At 42.1% G+C, this 18336-nt stretch overlaps 3 protein-coding genes across 3 annotated transcripts; all 3 read right to left on the reverse strand.

Moving 5' to 3' along the window:
- Positions 1-509: 509 nt before the first annotated feature.
- On the reverse strand, positions 510-1424 carry LOC139561190 (L-selectin-like). Its single transcript, XM_071378137.1, has 2 exons — positions 1082-1424; positions 510-926 (listed from the first exon to the last, which is right to left on the reverse strand). Exons 1-2 carry the CDS (start codon positions 1252-1254, stop codon positions 641-643), a joined length of 459 nt encoding a protein of 152 aa, XP_071234238.1. The 5' UTR covers positions 1255-1424; the 3' UTR covers positions 510-640.
- LOC139561583 (uncharacterized) lies at positions 1266-2708 on the reverse strand. Its single transcript, XM_071378806.1, has 3 exons — positions 2698-2708; positions 1330-2501; positions 1266-1279 (listed from the first exon to the last, which is right to left on the reverse strand). Exons 1-3 carry the CDS (start codon positions 2706-2708, stop codon positions 1266-1268), a joined length of 1197 nt encoding a protein of 398 aa, XP_071234907.1.
- Positions 2709-2745: 37 nt separating this feature from the next.
- On the reverse strand, positions 2746-12454 carry LOC139561191 (fucolectin-5-like). Its single transcript, XM_071378138.1, has 4 exons — positions 12436-12454; positions 11982-12020; positions 3108-3387; positions 2746-2915 (listed from the first exon to the last, which is right to left on the reverse strand). Exons 1-4 carry the CDS (start codon positions 12437-12439, stop codon positions 2756-2758), a joined length of 483 nt encoding a protein of 160 aa, XP_071234239.1. The 5' UTR covers positions 12440-12454; the 3' UTR covers positions 2746-2755.
- Between the last annotated feature and the right edge of the window lie 5882 nt (positions 12455-18336).

Below are 18336 nucleotides of genomic sequence, written 5' to 3' on the forward strand. Positions count from 1 at the left end.
CACGTTATTTTTGGTTGTGCCATTTTGTGGCTTGTTTGTTTTGGCACCTCTCATCACCCCTCATTATCACAATTTATGCACGCAACCACTCATGTACATTACTGACTACACACACCGTTGTTAATTAAATTGCATGTAGTTTACTTTTTAAAATAAAAATATTTTTGTTATTCCTTATTTCCACGTTGTCTCCCTCTTTGTCACAGGCTACGAGCCGGTTCGTGACACAGGGGATTGATGTGTAGGTAAATCTTTAGCATAAACTTACAGGGAGCTATTCAATATTCAAAATTATTTCACGTGACGTGTGGGGCATTCAATCGACTCTTTAAAAACACACTTTGACAGCATTGTGATTGTATAAAGGAACAATGCTCTCATAATCTATAACATTATTATTAAATCACACACAATGTTATAAAATGTAAAACAAAATTAGGTAATTTTACAACAGTAAAATATAAAGGGGATTGGATGTCAGCCTCTGGAGCTCCACAGCGCCTCACTATGGCCGTCTGCTGCTGTAGAAATCCACTCTGTTGACCCCTGCTTCAGGACCTGAGGACAGAGAGAGACAAGAGAGAGGCAACATGGTCTCTAAACCACATAGGGAGCAGTCATTGACACAGATATTAGAAAACTAGGCAGAAACAATGCTGAAAGAAACTTTATAAAGACTGACATCTACTCCAATGAAAAATAGTCTTCCACCTATATTATGAGAACAGCAGGTACCTGAGTAACAGAGGAAGTTGTAATGGTCATCACAGAGCCGCTCCACCCAGAGGAAGTTCCCTTCGTTGGCCCCGTTGGTCAACGCTCCACAGGGGTTGGAGATGTCCTTCCTAGGGGGAACGCCGTTCACCCAGTGGGTGTAGTTTATACAGTCTCCGGTCATCCAGTACCATGTGTCTCCCAGGATGTACCTGCAGGCAGAGAAAAGCTGCCTCACTTTAAAATCAAGCTGCATGAACAGTGGAGCAAACTGAAGATGTGAAGATATTCAGCAACTGTTGGTACACAACATTGGATGGCTGCTATAAAATTAATATTTGACTGTTAAAACCATTAGGTAGTGTACCTGCGCAGGCTCAGCCACAGATGGGAGGTGAGGGGGGTGATGAGGTTACTCTCCTTCACCAGTTTCTCCAGGACCCTCTGCTCTGTCTCGTTGCGAACACTGACCAGGTCCCAGTAGTGCTCTCTGCAGTAGATCAGAGCATCGGACCAGCACAGCTTCTCCCTCACCACCATCACCTTCCTCCTCAAGAAGGTGAAACTGGTGGAAGGAGGAGGTGGAGTGGAAGTGGAGGGGAGAAGGGTAGAAGCACTGGTGGAGGTGGGAGATTGAGAGGAGGAGGGGGATGTTGGGGAAGAGGGGAGAAAAGTAATGGTGAGAGATTGAGTAGAGGTGGGAGGGGTGAGGGGGGATATTGGAGAAAAAGGGGGAGAAGAAGGGGGGATAGTGGTGGTGCGAGGTAGAGTGGAGGTGGGAGGGGTGAGGGGGGATGTTGGAGAAAAAGGGGGAGAAGAAGGGGGGATAGTGGTGGTGGGAGGTGGAGTGGAGGTGGGAGGGGTGAGGGGGGATGTTGGAGAAAAAGGGGGAGAAGATGGGGGGATTGTGGTGGTGGGAGGTGGAGTGGAGGGGAGAGGGGTTGATGTTGGGGATGTTGAGGAAGAGGTGAGAGAAGATGGGGGGATAATGGTGGTGGGAGGTGGAGTGGAGGGGAGAGGGGTTGATGTTGGGGAAGAGGTGAGAGAAGATGGGGGGATAGTGGTGGTGGGAGGAGGAGTGGAGGGGAGAGGGGTTGATGTTGGGGAAGAGGTGAGAGAAGATGGGGGGATAGTGGTGGTGGGAGGTGGAGTGGAGGGGAGAGGGGTTGATGTTGGGGATGTTGAGGAAGAGGTGAGAGAAGATGGGGGGATAGTGGTGGTGGGAGGAGGAGTGGAGGGGAGAGGGGTTGATGTTGGGGAAGAGGTGAGAGAAGATGGGGGGATAATGGTGGTGGGAGGTGGAGTGGAGGGGAGAGGGGTTGATGTTGGGGATGTGGAGGAAGAGGTGAGAGAAGATGGGGGGATAGTGGTGGTGGGAGGAGGAGTGGAGGGGAGAGGGGTTGATGTTGAGGAAGAGGTGAGAGAAGATGGGGGGATAATGGTGGTGGGAGGTGGAGTGGAGGGGAGAGGGGTTGATGTTGGGGATGTTGAGGAAGAGGTGAGAGAAGATGGGGGGATAGTGGTGGTGGGAGGAGGAGTGGAGGGGAGAGGGGTTGATGTTGGGGATGTTGGGGAAGAGGTGAGAGAAGATGGGGGGATAGTGGTGGTGGGAGGTGGAGTGGAGGGGAGAGGGGTTGATGTTGGGGAAGAGGTGAGAGAAGATGGGGGGATAGTGGTGGTGGGAGGTGGAGTGGAGGGGAGAGGGGTTGATGTTGAGGAAGAGGTGAGAGAAGATGGGGGGATAGTGGTGGTGGGAGGTGGAGTGGAGGGGAGAGGGGTGATTGGGTCTGAAACAGAAGTCAAGAGTTCACAGCTCTCATTTAAGGGGACACTGACATCATATTTCAACTTTAAATGCAGGAATTCTCACCACTATATAACAATATTGACTTTACTTTGTTAGATTTGGCAGAAACTTCAACCATTCATTACACCATTCTGTTTTCTCTTTTGATTTATGACATCAGCTTTTGATTCTCCTACAGATCTGTCATAGAATATTACTTTTATGATCAAAAATAAATGTGAACAGTGAAGACAGTTATAGATGATTACCTCTAGGAGTGCCATATACTTCCACCTCACACAGAGTGAGATATTCATTCCTGTCAGGGATCACCACAACAACGTAGCGACCCTCCATCTCATTACACTGGACAGTTTTGGTCTCTCCTGCTTGGATGAGGGATATGACAACACATCTGAAAGAGAGAGAGAGAGTGAATGAATGAGGACGCTCTAGAATGTGCAGTACCATGTAGAATACCATCATCAGTCTGTTAAATATAAAGCCACAGAGTAGCAACAGAAGTATGGATGAAAACCAATGTATCCTAATAGATTCCAGAGACAAGTACAAATCTATATGTTGTTTTTATTTATTTATATGTCACCTGGGGTTGTTGATGCCATTGCTCTCCAGTGAGTTACCGATGCGGATCTCAGCACCATTAAGCCTCTCATGACAGCAGTCTCCTCTGTTGGTGATAGTGACAGCTGTCACTCTGTACACATCCAGCAGGTCCACTCTCCACCAGGGGTTGGTGTCATATGCAGTGTGGGTGCAGGATCCTTTCTGACCGTCTGATTCTCTGTTCCCATCAATGGCATTTTGAGCTATGCAATACCATTCTGTTGATGACTGGGTGGCCACTCCTTTCAACGCTACATTTACTACAGGGACAGAGAAAATACTGTTTTAATACAGAAATGACAAATTATTGCCAATGAAGTTTCACGTTGAAATGTCTTTCTTGCAAGCTCTAAACCCAACAATGCAGTAATGTAATACTAAAAATATCAGAAGTTAGAACAAAAACACACAATAAATAAAAATAAGAAATGAGAGGAACAGGAGAAAGTAATGAATATAATGGGTCAGTCAGTTCCAGTAGCATATTTACAATGTGCAGGGATACTGGAGTGATAGAGGGAGAAATGTATAGTGGTAAGGTGACTAGGCATCAGGATTTATGATAAACAGAGTAACAGCAGTGTAAATGATGATTGTATGCGAGTTGGTGTGCGTGTGTGTAGAGTGCATATTATGTGTGTGAGAGCAAATTATGGATTGTGTGTGTGTGTGTTGGAGTATCGGTGTGTGTGAGTGTTTAGGGCCCTGTGAATAAGAATAAAGCAATTAAGAATAATCAGGGTTGGGGAGTAACGGATTACATGTAATCTGTTACATGTACGGGATTACAAAAAAAACGGTAACTGTAATCCGTTACCAGCAGAAATATTGTAATCAGATTACAGATACTTTTGAAGAACTAGATGATTACTTTGAGGATTACTTTTACATTTAGAAAGGATGTTTGAAAAAAAATATTTGACACTTCTCTGTTTTCTCAATGACATTCAAATCAGCATTGAAAAATGACGCAAGTGTATGTTTATTCCACCTGAGCAAGTCTGACACAAATCAGAGAATACAACAGGTGTAGACCTACCCGTGAAATGCTTACTTACAAGCCCTTAACCCAACAATGCAGATCAAGAAATAAAGTTGATCAAATATTTCCTAAATAAAGTAAAGTTTGAAAAAATCTAATCAATCAAAAAGGTGTTGTCGTGCCATCTTCACAACTGTCTTGGTGTGTTTGGACCATGATAGTTTGATGGTGATGTAGACTCCAAGGAACTTGAAACTCTCGACCCGCTCCACTTCAGTCCCGCTGATGTTAAAACTTCTTATGGATCGGTGTCCCGTCTATGGGACAGTTGTTGCCCAATATGCATAATGTGACTAGAACGTTGTTGTAAAGTACAACCAATTTCCCCGTTCATATAAGTGTCTTATATTGGTAGAATGCTTAAATTCTTGTTAATCTAACTGCATTGTCCATTAGCTATTACAGTGAAAAAATACCATGCTATTGCTTGAGGAGAGTGCACAACAACAAAACACTTTTATCACGCGACAGGTTTGATAGATTCACATCCGAAGGAAAATAATTTCCTTACATTCTGAAATCTTGCTCTGATTTGTCATCCTAAGGGTCCCAGAGATAACATGTAGTGTCATTTTCTTTTATAAAAACCTTTTTTATATCCTAAAAAGATTGATATAGTATGCACGATCGATTTTGTATTTCCACTCGTTCAACTTGCAAAGAAAGAAATCTGTGAAAATCGAATGCTAAACATTGTTTAACCCAGTCAAATAAGGTTCGTATTTATTCCTCAGGCACTCTAAAAAGTAACCAGCCTTTGCTATATCATTCTGCATTCAGTATATCCTTTGGAAAGCCAATTTTAGCCAGGGAGACATGACATCATTGCACGTCGATGAGACGGGCGGGGGTTCACTTGATTGACTGTATCTTTGTCCCATGGCTACCTATCGTTTTGAAACCTAGCTAGCTAGATAGCCAATGAGCTGTGCTTTACGTGAGTATGTGGAAACCCTTTGTGTGAAGAAAAACCTTTGTGCTAATCTCGCGCTTATGAGAGTCGAGTGGCCATTGGAAATCCATGCAAGAACACGTCGCAGCGCGTTAGGCATATCTGTTATGACTATGTATGAACTTTCCAATTTGTAAGTTGCTCTGGATAAGAGTGTCTGCTAAAGGACTTAAATGTCAATGTAAATATCATGGCTACTAATACTGGAAAAGCTAAATCAATGTCCAGGTATACAGCTATTGGACAATATTCTAGCAGAAATCTTCTGGGAAAGTGTCACGGAATCAGTTAGTGAATATAGTTTAGACAACAGCTAAAGGAAAGGATGCGACCTTAGACTGGTAAGTGAAATACATTTTTTTAAATATATATTCTCATGCTAATGCAGTTGTTTGAATGGTTGCATAGTTTTCATTAGATTTTTTGAAATATTTTATTTGATTGCTATATATACATATATATATATATATATGATTGCTATATATATATATATATATATATATATATATATATATATATATATGTATATATAGCAATCAAATAAAATATTTATATATATATATAAAATCCCTGAAGAAATATATGTATGACTAGCAAACAAGATACTTGAAAGTCACAACATGTCAAAGTCAACATACAATACACATTGGGCTCCTGAGTGGCGCAGTGGTCTAACACACTGCAGTACCTGGTTCGAATCCAGGCTGCATCACAGGCTGCATCATACACCTGTGATTGGGAGTCTCATAGAGGGGCACCATTGGCCCAGCATCGTCCGGGTTTGACCGGGGTAGGCGTCATTGTAATTAAGAATTTGTACTGACTTGCCTAGTTAATAAAATAAAATGTGAAAAAAATTGGTACACACATTTCAACAGTGTTCTCCCTACTCTATATAATATATGTTTGTAGATGTGTTGTTAATTTGATGTATTGCTAAAATAAAGGTTCAATAAAATAAGTAATAAACTTCAGATCTTACTGATAAAAAAAAAAAATCTTCAATAGTGGTAAAGACTGACTTCAAAGAGACCACATTCAAGTCCTCCATCCCCCACTTAGTCTGACTGCTGCTCTCTCTGGCTCCACAACAAACCCCCGCCCAGCCATCTAGAGGTGTGAAAACCCAGCCAGCCTACAAGTAGAGGATGGAATGTGCTTGACAGCAGAAAGAGACTTGGAACTTGTGCCCAGCAGCACAATATTGTGTAGAGGGTGTTCTAAATACTGTAATTGTAAATAGTGTGTACATTTTAATGTAATTTAAAAAAACCTTTGTGTGTGGTTTGTGGTGTGTTCACTTATGACATTAGATCAGTGTTGGCTGCTAACTTGGCGCTTATCTTAAATATTTCACTTCTGTGTTTGGAGACATTGGATCAGCATTCTTGTCGTGTCTCCTGTTAGTACATTTCATGTAGGAAGTTAATGACATTCCTGGGAGTGTGTAAACTTGTATTTTTTATTAGCATAGCATTTTTGTATATTTTCTATAGTTATGTTCTTGAAAATGTATCAATTTACCAATTCTGCCACTTGGGTACATTTAGGCAAATTGTGAGGGACACCTGGGTGACTTCATACTAAACGTAGCTTGCTCATTCTTAAAGTTATCAGTCTGAAACTTCACACATACACTGTTGCCCTTTTGTGGACACTTTCTACATTCCCTACAGCTTCCTAGCTGAATGTGTGGCTTTTCTTTTTCATGTCAAAGATGATGCAACAAAAATGGAAATGTTTTCTTTTTTTCTTTGTATTATCTTTTACTAGATCTTTTGTGTTTTGTTCTCCTACATTCATTTCACAGTTTCACAAACTTCAAAGTGTTTCCTTTCAAATGGTATCAAGAATATGCATATCCTTGCTTCAGGTCCTGAGCTACAGGCAGTTAGATTTGGGTATGTCATTTTAGGCGAAAATTGAAAAGAAGGGCCTTATCCTTAAGAGGTTTTAATGGGGGCCTGTACAATCTACCTGCAGTGAAGCCGCTCAACATTTACATTACATTCAGTCATCTAACAGACTCCCATCCAGAGTGACCAACAGGAGCAACCAGGGTCAAGAGCCCTGTCCAAGAGCACAAGGACAGATGCCCCACCCAGGCGAATAAGGGGACCCAAACCAGCCACCTCTCGGCCACCGGCCCAAGCTCCCAACCGCCAGGCGACCAACCATCCAAGATCCCCCCACAGTTCCCCTCGGGAGCTGCCCCTCAACCATCCAAGACCCCCCCCCCCCCACACACACAAATCCTTCCCAAAAAACCTCCCCCTCCACTCCACTCCCCACCCCAAACCCTCCCATTTCCACCCCTCCCCCAATCCACCGTCCCCCCCCAACCCAACTAAAACTACCACCCACCCGATGCGCCAACAACCAACAACAAAAACAAAAGACAAAAACAAAAGACATCAAGGCCAACTGTTTGTGTGCATATGTGGCACTACTTACATGTGTGTATGTCCGTTTGTGTACACGTGTGAATTTGAATGAAAGTGTGTGTATGCAAGTGTACGCGCGTACAAACGCTTGCATGGCATCAGTCTCAGGACAAAAGGCATTGGATCTAATAATGTTTGTTGACTTTGAAAAAGCTTTTCATAAAGTACGAATGGAGTTTATATATAAATGCCTAGAATATTTCAATTTTGGAGAATCTCTTATAAAATGGGTTAAAACTTCTTGAGGGCAGGGCGCAGCTTTTTCACTTTCGGGAAAAATAGCATGCCAAAATTCAACTACTTGCTACTCATCCCCAGAATATAAGATATGCATATTATTAGTAGATTTGGATGGAAAACACTCTGAAGTTTCTAAAACTGTTTGAATCATGTTTGTGAGAATACCAGAACTTATGTAGCAGGCAAAACCCTGAGGACAAACCATTCAGAATTTTTTTTTTTTTGATGTCACTGTCTTTTCAATTAGGTTTTTTAGAGATACCAGATTTCTAATGGACTTGCTTGCAGTTCCTACCGCTTCCACTGGATGTCACCAGTCCCTGGAAATCGGTTGAGGTTATTCCTTTGTGTACTGAAGAAGTAGGGCTATCGTAAATGAGGGTCACATGAAGTAAATTTTTGGAGAGAGTCACGTTATGAAAAAAGTTGCGTCAGTTTGGTTTCTTTTTGTATTGAACACAGATCATCCCGTCTTCAAATTGATCGATTATTAACGTTTAATAATACCTAACGTTGTATGACAAAAGTAGTTTGAAATGTTTTGGTAAATTTACATGTAACTTTTGATATATTTTGTAGTGACTTGGCGAAAGTTGGAAGCTGTGTTTTTCTGGATGAAACGGTCCAAATAAATTGACATTTTGGATATATATCGACGGAATTAATCGAACAAAAGGACCATTTGTGATGTTTATTGGACATATTGGAGTGCCAACAGAAGAATTTCGTCAAAGGTAAGGCATGATTTATATTTTATTTCTGCGTTTTGTGTCGTGCTTGCAGTGTTGAAATATGTTACTCTGTTTGTTTACTGATGTGCTATCATCAGATAATAGCATCTTATGCTTTCGCCGAAAAACTTTTTTGAAATCTGACATGTTGGCTGGATTCACAACGAGTGTAGCTTTAATTTGGTATCTTACATGTGTGATTTAATGAAAGTTTGATTTTTATATCATGTTATTTGAATATGGCGCACTGTATTTTCCCTGGCTATTGGCCGGTGGGACGTTTGCGTCCCACCTGCCCCAGAGAAGTTAAAGTTAGGTATAGTAACCCTAGGTGTAAAATAGTAAATAATGGCTACATCTCAGAAAGTTTTAAACTATCTAGAGGAGTAAAACAAGGTTGTCCACTATCGGCATATCTATTTATTATTGCCATCGAAATGTTAGCTGTTAAGATTAGATAAAACAAAAATATTAAGGGATTAGAAATCCGTGGCTTAAAAACTAAGGTGTCATTGTACGCTGATGATTCATGTTTTCTTTTAAAACCACAATTAGAGTCTCTCCACGGCCTCATAGAGGATCTAGATACTTTTGCCATCCTCTCTGGATTAAAACCAAATTATGATAAGTGTACTATATTATGTATTGGATCACTAAAAAATGCAAATGTTACATTACCATGTAGTTTACCAATTAAATGGTCTGACGGAGATGTGGACATACTCGGTATACAAATCCCAAAAGAAAGAAATGATCTCACTCCAATAAATGTTTATAGAAAGTTAGCAAAAATAGATCTTCCTACCATGGAAAGGAAAAAAGCTGTCTATTTGTGGGAAAATCACCCTGATTAACTCTTTAGTCATATCACAGTTGACCTATTTGCTTATGGTTTTGCCTACACCTAGTGACCTGCTTTTTAAATTATATGAACAAAAAATATTCCATTTTATTTGCAACGGCAAACCAGATAACATTAAAAGGGCCTATTTATATAACGAATATGAATTCGGAGGGCAGAAATGATTAAATATTAAAGCGTTAGACCTCTCACTAAAGGCATCAGTCATACAAAAGTTATACTTAAATCCAATCTAGTAAATTGGTACGAATGTCTCATCCTATGTTCAAGAAGGGCCTTTTTCCCTTTATTCAGATTACACCTGCTCACTTTCGGTTGTTTGACAAGGAAATAATCTCCAAAATATCTTTATTTTTTAAACAAGCCTTAGAAAGTTGGTTGCAATTTCAGTTTAATCCACCTGAAAAGACAGAACAAATAATACAACAAATATTGTGGTTAAATTCAAATATACTAATTGATAAAAAAAAACGGTATTTTTCGAAGAAATTTAAAAAAAATATTTAAAAAAAAAAGGTATAATTTTAGTGAATGATATCATAAATAGGACTGGATGAGTTATGTCACACAAAAATTACAACCAATTAATTGCAGCATTACCACAAAAATGGAAGAGGCAAGTAGAAGGGGAAAAAACGTGTATGTCGGCCCTGTATTAAAGAACATAAATAGTTAAAGAAAAGTGTGATAAATAAAAACATATACCAATTTCATTTAAGGTCCAAAAAACTGACAGCTGTGCCATATAAATTGCAAAATTGTTGTGAAAAGATTTTCGATGTACCCATTCCATGGCACATGGTTTATGAATTGATACGCAAAACAACGCCGGATTCAAAACGTCAATTTTTTCAATTTAAATTACTATACAAAATTCTTGCAACCAATAGAATGTTATATACAGTATATGGGGGATACAATCTTCCCAGCTCTGCAGATTCTGCTGTGAGGAGGCAGAGTCATTAGATCATTTATTTTGGTATTGTCCATATGTAGCTAGTTTTTGGTCACAGGTCCAGGAATGGCTGAAGAATTGCAACATTTGCCTAGAACTAATGCTGCAGATAGCAATACTGGCGTGATTTGAAAAGCCACAGTCAATCAATCAATAATATTATTATTATTTTAGCAAAAAAATATATTTTTAATTTATAATCTGTAGAAGCTATGAGAATAGAAAGGTTCAATTATTTTGTGAAGCATCACAGCACATCACAGCACAAATATATGGCAAATAGAAATCCGAAATGGATGATGTTGAGAGATAGATGGGAGGGGTTGAATGGAGCTGAAGGGTGGGACTAATAACAAGATAAACAATGTAAAACATATGGGATCTGTAAAATGTATATAGGTTCGGAACTTTTGTGAAATAGCACAGTTACAAATAGAAATAAAACTGGATGGACATCAGAAATAGAGGAAGGACTAAGAACAAACAAGAGAGAACTATTGTAAAGTAGACTGTGTCTGTAAAATGTGTATAAGATGTATAAATTGAAGGTAAAAGCCGAAGTGTTTATTAGTTTACTCCAATTGGGGGATCGGTGGTAGGGTTGCGGGGAATAATAATAAAGGTATATTCTTTTAAAAAGTATGTATGTCTATATAGGTATGTGTATGTATATATGTGTATATGTATGCATGAGTGTATGGATATATATATTTACCCCAAAAATATATGGGGGATTGGAAATGATGCAGACAATTACATTGATGGAAGCAACATTCTTTCTACAATATTAAGCTGATCCACCCCTTAGAATTATTTATTTTTTAATTGAAAAAAAGGTAAAAAATAAAATAATAATGTTTGTTTATTTTGACAGAATTTTTTTATTTTATCTTTGACAGTCATTCAACCCCCTGCCCAGCAACTGGATGATGGAGTTAATGATTACTGATGTGAGTGCTATAGGGTGGTAGTCATTGTGGCATGATGCCTTAGAGTTCTTGGGAACAGGGATCTTACAATTCCTCATGTTAAGATCAAGTTGTAGATATGACAACTTTGTATTTTCCAATAATCTATGTGTAAAGTAATATAAAAAAGATAAGTCAATCTATTAGGATTTAGAATACTTATTTAAAATGGTCATGTATTGTCACGTTCCTGACCTGTTTTCTGTTGTTTTGTATGTGTGTGATGGTCAGGGCGTGAGTTTTGGGTGGGCAGTCTATGTTTGCTGTTTCTATGTTGGTTTTGGGTTGCCTGGTATGGCTCTTAATTAGAGGCAGGTGTTTTGCGTTTTCCTCTAATTGAGAGTCATATTAAGGTAGGTTGTTCTCACTGTTTGTTTGTGGGTGATTGTCGCTGTGTCTGTGTTTATTGCACCACACGGTACTGTCTCGTCTCGGTCGTTCCTGTTCATGTGTTCTTCGTTTCATGTAAGTTCGTAGTTTAGGTCTGTCTAGTTCGTTTTGTTATTTTGTATATTTAGTCAAGTGTATTTCGTGTCTGTCTTCGTCTTACATTAAAGTATTATGTATTCATCACCCGCTGCGCCTTGGTCTACTCACTCACCGAAAGAGAGCCGTTACATGTATAAAACATTATGACAGTCAAAATGTCTGTGGTCTCACCTGTTGCAGCATTGACCATCTGGGCTAGCAACACAACTCCTGTAAATAAATCAGAATTTGCATACATTAAAATCATCTTCCTTGTTTATCCATTCTGTACTTCATTTTGCCCTGTCTGTATGAGTAGTTGTAGAGGCACTACAGTGAAGCAGAGGTATGATTACCAACTATTGCTGCAGAAGTAGTGATGAAAGGTAGGAGGTAGAGAAATGTGATAAAGAAGTAAAAGGAAGCAACACTGTTTGCTGTTGTTGTGAAAAAACAACACACAAAACAACGACAACAGGAGGCATAGACGTCTGCTGTCTCGCCCTGATCTGTTCCACATGTGCTTGTCACCACCCCCCTCCAGGTGTCGCCCATCTTTCCTATTATCCAATGTTACTTCACACAGTCTGCACTTGGTCTTACCTTGATTCCTGATAGTCTGCATACGTATGCATTAGAAACTCACCCATTAAAGGGCAGAGAGAGAGACTCCACAGCATGTTTAGTGGTTGAGGCTTCATTCAACCACCTGTCTCCTGCCTGTAATGACAAAACAAAAAAACTGGGGTTAGGTTCCCTGGGGCCCCAAATGCGTTAGTCCAGCCCTATTCAGCAAAGGTTTAAATCCAACCCACTGCCCTTCTAACTTGCACTCCCTCCTACTTTTCCCATCTCCTCTTCCCTGTTCTATCTCAGTACAATATATTTAAATAGTAATAATATGAATAATAATAACATGAATAACACTAATAATAAGAATAATATTACTATTGATATGAATAATAAAACAAATTGGTGACTATGCATATTTCATTACAATTTGAATTTGCGTCACATACCGCATACTGTTGGTGATGTTATGCTTGGCTATTGTTTACGGTAAACTAAACAAGACACTCTAATAGATGGAATATCCAAATGGTAAATTCACTACAGGAGGTACACAATACACAGTAAACAAACGTGACCAATAAAATCCTTCAGGTTGTAAAATAAAAAAAATCAAGTGAACAACATTGAATGTTCTGTCATTTAACAGGCTTTTACAATTATAAAAATACAAGTTTTATAAATCAAATTATTACTAATTTTAGACATTGTACATGAAATAACTACCTACCCGCTGTTTGAAGAAGTTGAAATTTTGAAGAGTAGGAAATATCTTTGTGTCTTTTACCCCCGTCTGCTCATCTGTCACCTTGTGTGTCCTTCTATCATTCTTTGTACACTATGGAAATCTTTGATAATATATTCATATTATGGGCTGTGTAGCCTTCTGTACTGTACCTCACCACACAGAGCATCCCAGTGCTCATATTGACACCATTCATCTGCTTTTAACACTTTGTTGTCCCACATTGTTTCTCCATGTTGCTCCATTGAAATAATGTTTATTTTAAATTTTCCTTGGTAACACAATGCATGACTGTGTATTGTACACTGCTCTCCTATTAAAAATAGGCTTCTACTCATTCCAAGGGTTCAAACAAGGACTGATACACAGAGGTAGATACTCATTCAATCAGGTAGATCTACATATATTGAAATATACTTTGCTAACAGAAAGACACAATTTCATGACAAAGATCAGTGTATAAGCTCTGATAAAAAAGATTGAAGTCCAGTCTGATGTCTTGTAGGGAGCCTAGGAGGGTAGTCCACCCTGTGCCCTTCCTCCTCTCAACCTAATTTTACCTTACATAGGATACGCGACGCAAGAACACAATTAGCTATGCAAAATGGCGATCCTGAGTAGTTGAGTGGAGTTTATAATTGTGGGGATGCACACGTCTGAGTATTGTTGCTACATAACAACGTAGGATCACCATTTTGCGTAGCCTCGAGATTTTTTCTATCACGTTTGTTTTATGAAAGTGGTAGATTTTCTAAACTCTAAGTACAAACTCTAAACTGATAACACTTGTAAAGCCCCTGATATTATGTTCAGAACCTTTGATTATGCATTCATTGGGGTTTCACACATCTTTCACCCCTGAGTCATTCAATACATCAGATAATGACAGGCTCACCATGTAGTCATTTTAACTACCGTGTATTCCAATAGTAAAGAATACAAGATACACATTTAAAACTGTTATTTTTGAAGTGTTGAATAGAAAGAATAGTAGATGGTAAATATAATTGTCCATACAGTATTCAACTATAACTTGACATGCACAATTGTTGTATAATTTGTATCCAATGGCAGGTTGTGAGCATGTTGAGAAATATGTGAGTCTTACAGTTTCATTATCCTGATACATTACATAAGTAGGACAAATCATCAGAAATAGAGGTATTGTAAAGGGGTTGGCTACTGTAAAAACGTAGCACGGGGCCATTTCTACCTCATGCAATATTGTACAAGATAACCTTTTCAAGGTGCCCTGTCAGATGACCTGTCACCTGATACAGTATCACCTTTCTCTCTGCTTGAAATTCATCAGCTTACAGTGTATCATAAAAATTCAGATAATGACTGGAATATATTGTTATAACCCAGGTATTTCAGCAGTCCGTTGTACAAATGATGCTATAGTTCCAAATGGTACCACATAGAATGACTCTTTCCACTTTGTCCTATTGAAGCACACTGGCTGATGGAGAATGATGATGATGATAGACACATCCATATATGATTTGGTTTTACCTTCCAACATAGATTGATGTCAAATTGATATTATTGCATTACGTTCTCACGTAAGGTATACATTTGTGTAGTTTTGCATTGCGTACTGCATACAGTATAAATTAGTGTAGTTTGTGCATTGTGTACTTCCATAAGGTATAAATGAGTGGTTATTGCGTTGCATGCTGCTTAAGGTAAAAATGAGTGTAGGTCTTGCGTACTGCATATGGTATAAATTAATGTAGTTCTTACGTTGCGTACCTATGTGAGGTATAAATAGTCATATAATTATTAATACAGTTTATACAGGTTTTATACAATTGTTTTGTATAAATAGTCTCTAAAATATATGCAAACAAACCATAAATGTCTACATTTTTGTTTTCTTGGAAAGGTGTGAGTGTCACGACTGTCGCTTTCCTCATCCTCGGAAGAGGTGAGGAGAGAAGGATCTTCTAACCAAAATGCGGAGTCAGGGAAATATGCCATCTTTATTACAAATAAGACGTCGACTAAACAAAACAAAAACACTTTCAAAACTTACAAAATAACAAAACGTAACGAACGGAACCTGAACATAAACTTACATAGACAAACGTAAACTCACGAACAGGAACGTTACATCAAAACACACGAACAGCCAAACAGCTCCGAAAGTGAAAAACACATCGACAACGACGAAGACATCACAGGAGACAATCACCCACAAACAAACAGTGAGAACGCCCTACCTAAATATGACTCTTAATTAGAGGAAAATGCAAACCACCTGCCTCTAATCAAGAGCCATACCAGGTAACCCAAAACCAACATAGAAACAGATAACATAGACTGCCCACCCAAAACACATGCCCTGACCATAAACACATAAAAAACAACATAAAACAGGTCAGGACTGTTACAGTACCCCCCCCTCAAGATGCGCACGCCGGGCGCACAAGCACAAAGTCCAGGGGAGGGTCCGGGTGGGCAGTTGACCACGGTGGTGGTTCCGGCTCAGGACGCTGTCCCCATACCACCATAGTCACTCCCCTCTTCTCTCTACCCCTTCTACTGACCACCCTAACACTACCCTCCCCTAAATAAACAGCTAGCACCGGGACAAGGGGCAGCACCGGGACAAGGGGTAGCACCGGGACAAGGGGCAGCACCAGAACAAGGGGCAGCACCAGAACAAGGACCAGCACCGGAATAAGGGGCAGCACCGGGACAAGGGGCAGCACCGGGACAAGGGGCAGCACCGGGACAAGGGGCAGCACCGGGACAAGGGGCAGCACCGGGACAAGGGGCAGCACCGGGACAAGGGGCAGCACCGGGACAAGGGGCAACACCGGGACAAGGGGCAGATCCCGGCTGAAGGACTCTGGCAGGTCCTGTTTGGACGGCTCTGGCAGGTCCATGCAGGCTGACGGCTCTCGACGCTCATGGCAGACTGACGGCTCTCTACGCTCATGGCAGGCTGACGGCTCTCGACGCTCATGGCAGGCTGACGGCTCTCGACGCTCATGGCAGGCTGACGGCTCTCGACGCTCATGGCGCTCTGACGGCTCTCGACGCTCATGGCGCTCTGACGGCTCTCGACGCTCATGGCGCTCTGACGGCTCTGGCTGCTCATGGCTCTCTAACGGCTCTGGCTGCTCATGGCTCACTGACGGCTCTGGCTGCTCATGGCTCACTGACGGCTCTGGCTGCTCATGGCTCTCTGACGGCTCTGGCTGCTCATGGCTCGCTGGCGGCTCTGGCAGATCCTGTCTGGTTGGCGGCTCTGGCAGATCCTGTCTGGTTGGCGGCTCTGGCAGATCCTGTCTGGTTGGCGGCTCTGGCAGATCCTGTCTGGTTGGCGGCTCTGGCAGATCCTGTCTGGTTGGCGGCTCTGGCAGATCCTGTCTGGCGGGCGGCTCTAGCGGCTCCTGTCTGGCTGACGGCTCTAGCGGCTCCTGTCTGGCGGATGGCTCTGTAGGCTCATGGCAGACGGGCGGCTTTGCAGGCTCATGGCAGACGGGCGGCTTTGCAGGCTCCTGGCAGACGGATGGCTCAGATGGCGCTGGGGAGACGGATGGCTCAGATGGCGCTGGGGAGACGGATGGCTCAGATGGCGCTGGGGAGACGGATGGCTCAGATGGCGCTGGGGAGACGGATGGCTCAGATGGCGCTGGGGAGACGGATGGCTCAGATGGCGCTGGGGAGACGGATGGCTCTGGCCGGATACGGCGCACTGTAGACCTGGTGCGTGGTGCCGGAACTGGAGGCACCGGGCTAATGATAAGCACCTTCCTACTAGTGCGTGGAGCAGGGACAGGGCACACTGAACTCTCAAAGCGTACTCTATACCTGGTGCGTGGTACCGGCACTGGTGGCACCTGGCTGAGGGCACGCACCTCAGGACTAGTACGGGGAGAAGTGACAGTGTGTACAGGACTTAGGAGACGCACAGGTGGCTTAGTGCGTGGGGCCGGAACTGGAGGCACTGAACTGGATACACGCACTATAGGGAGAGTGCGTGGAGGAGGAACAGGGCTCTGGAAATGCACTGGTAGCCTAGTGCGTAATGTAGGCACTGTAGGTACTAGGCTGGGGCGGGGAGGTGGCGCCGGAAATACCGGACCGTGCAGGCGTACTGGCTCTCTTGAGCATTGAGCTTGCCCAACCTTACCTGGTTGAATACTCCCGGTTGCCCGACCAGTGCGGGGAGGTGGAATAACCCGCACCGGGCTATGTAGGCGAACCGGGGAAACCATGCGTAAGGCAGGTGCCATGTATGCCGGTCCGAGGAGACGCACTGGAGACCAGACGCGTTGAGCCGGCCTCATGACACCTGGCTCAATACTCAATCTAGCCCTACCAGTGCGGGGAGGTGGAATAACCCGCACTGGGCTATGCACTCGTACAGGAGACACCGTGCGCTCTACTGCGTAACACGGCGCCTGCCCGTACTCCCGCTCTCCACGGTAAGCCTGGGAAGTGGGCGCAGGTCTCCTACCTGCCCTTGGCCCACTACCCTTTAGCCCCCCCCCAAGAAATTTTTGGGAGTTACTCACGGGCTTTTCGGGCTTCCGTGCAAGACGTGTACCCTCATAATTCCGGTTACGAGCTTGAATCTCCGGCTTCCATCCACGTCTCCTAGCTGCCTCCTTAAACCACCGCTCCTGGGCTGTGGCTGCCTCACTCTTCTCACGAGAGCAGCGATATTCTCCAGTTTGCGCCCAGGGTCCTCTACCAGACAGGATCTCCTCCCAAGTCCAGAAATCCTTGTTGCTCCGTCGAGCATTCCCATACCGCTTGGTCACATTTTGTTGGTGGGTGATTCTGTCACGACTGTCGCTTTCCTCATCCTCGGAAGAGGTGAGGAGAGAAGGATCTTCTAACCAAAATGCGGAGTCAGGGAAATATGCCATCTTTATTACAAATAAGACGTCGACTAAACAAAACAAAAACACTTTCAAAACTTACAAAATAACAAAACGTAACGAACGGAACCTGAACATAAACTTACATAGACAAACGTAAACTCACGAACAGGAACGTTACATCAAAACACACGAACAGCCAAACAGCTCCGAAAGTGAAAAACACATCGACAACGACGAAGACATCACAGGAGACAATCACCCACAATCAAACAGTGAGAACGCCCTACCTAAATATGACTCTTAATTAGAGGAAAATGCAAACCACCTGCCTCTAATCAAGAGCCATACCAGGTAACCCAAAACCAACATAGAAACAGATAACATAGAC

Source organism: Salvelinus alpinus, chromosome 31 (assembly GCF_045679555.1).
Source record: "Salvelinus alpinus chromosome 31, SLU_Salpinus.1, whole genome shotgun sequence".
Lineage (NCBI taxonomy): Eukaryota > Metazoa > Chordata > Actinopteri > Salmoniformes > Salmonidae > Salvelinus > Salvelinus alpinus.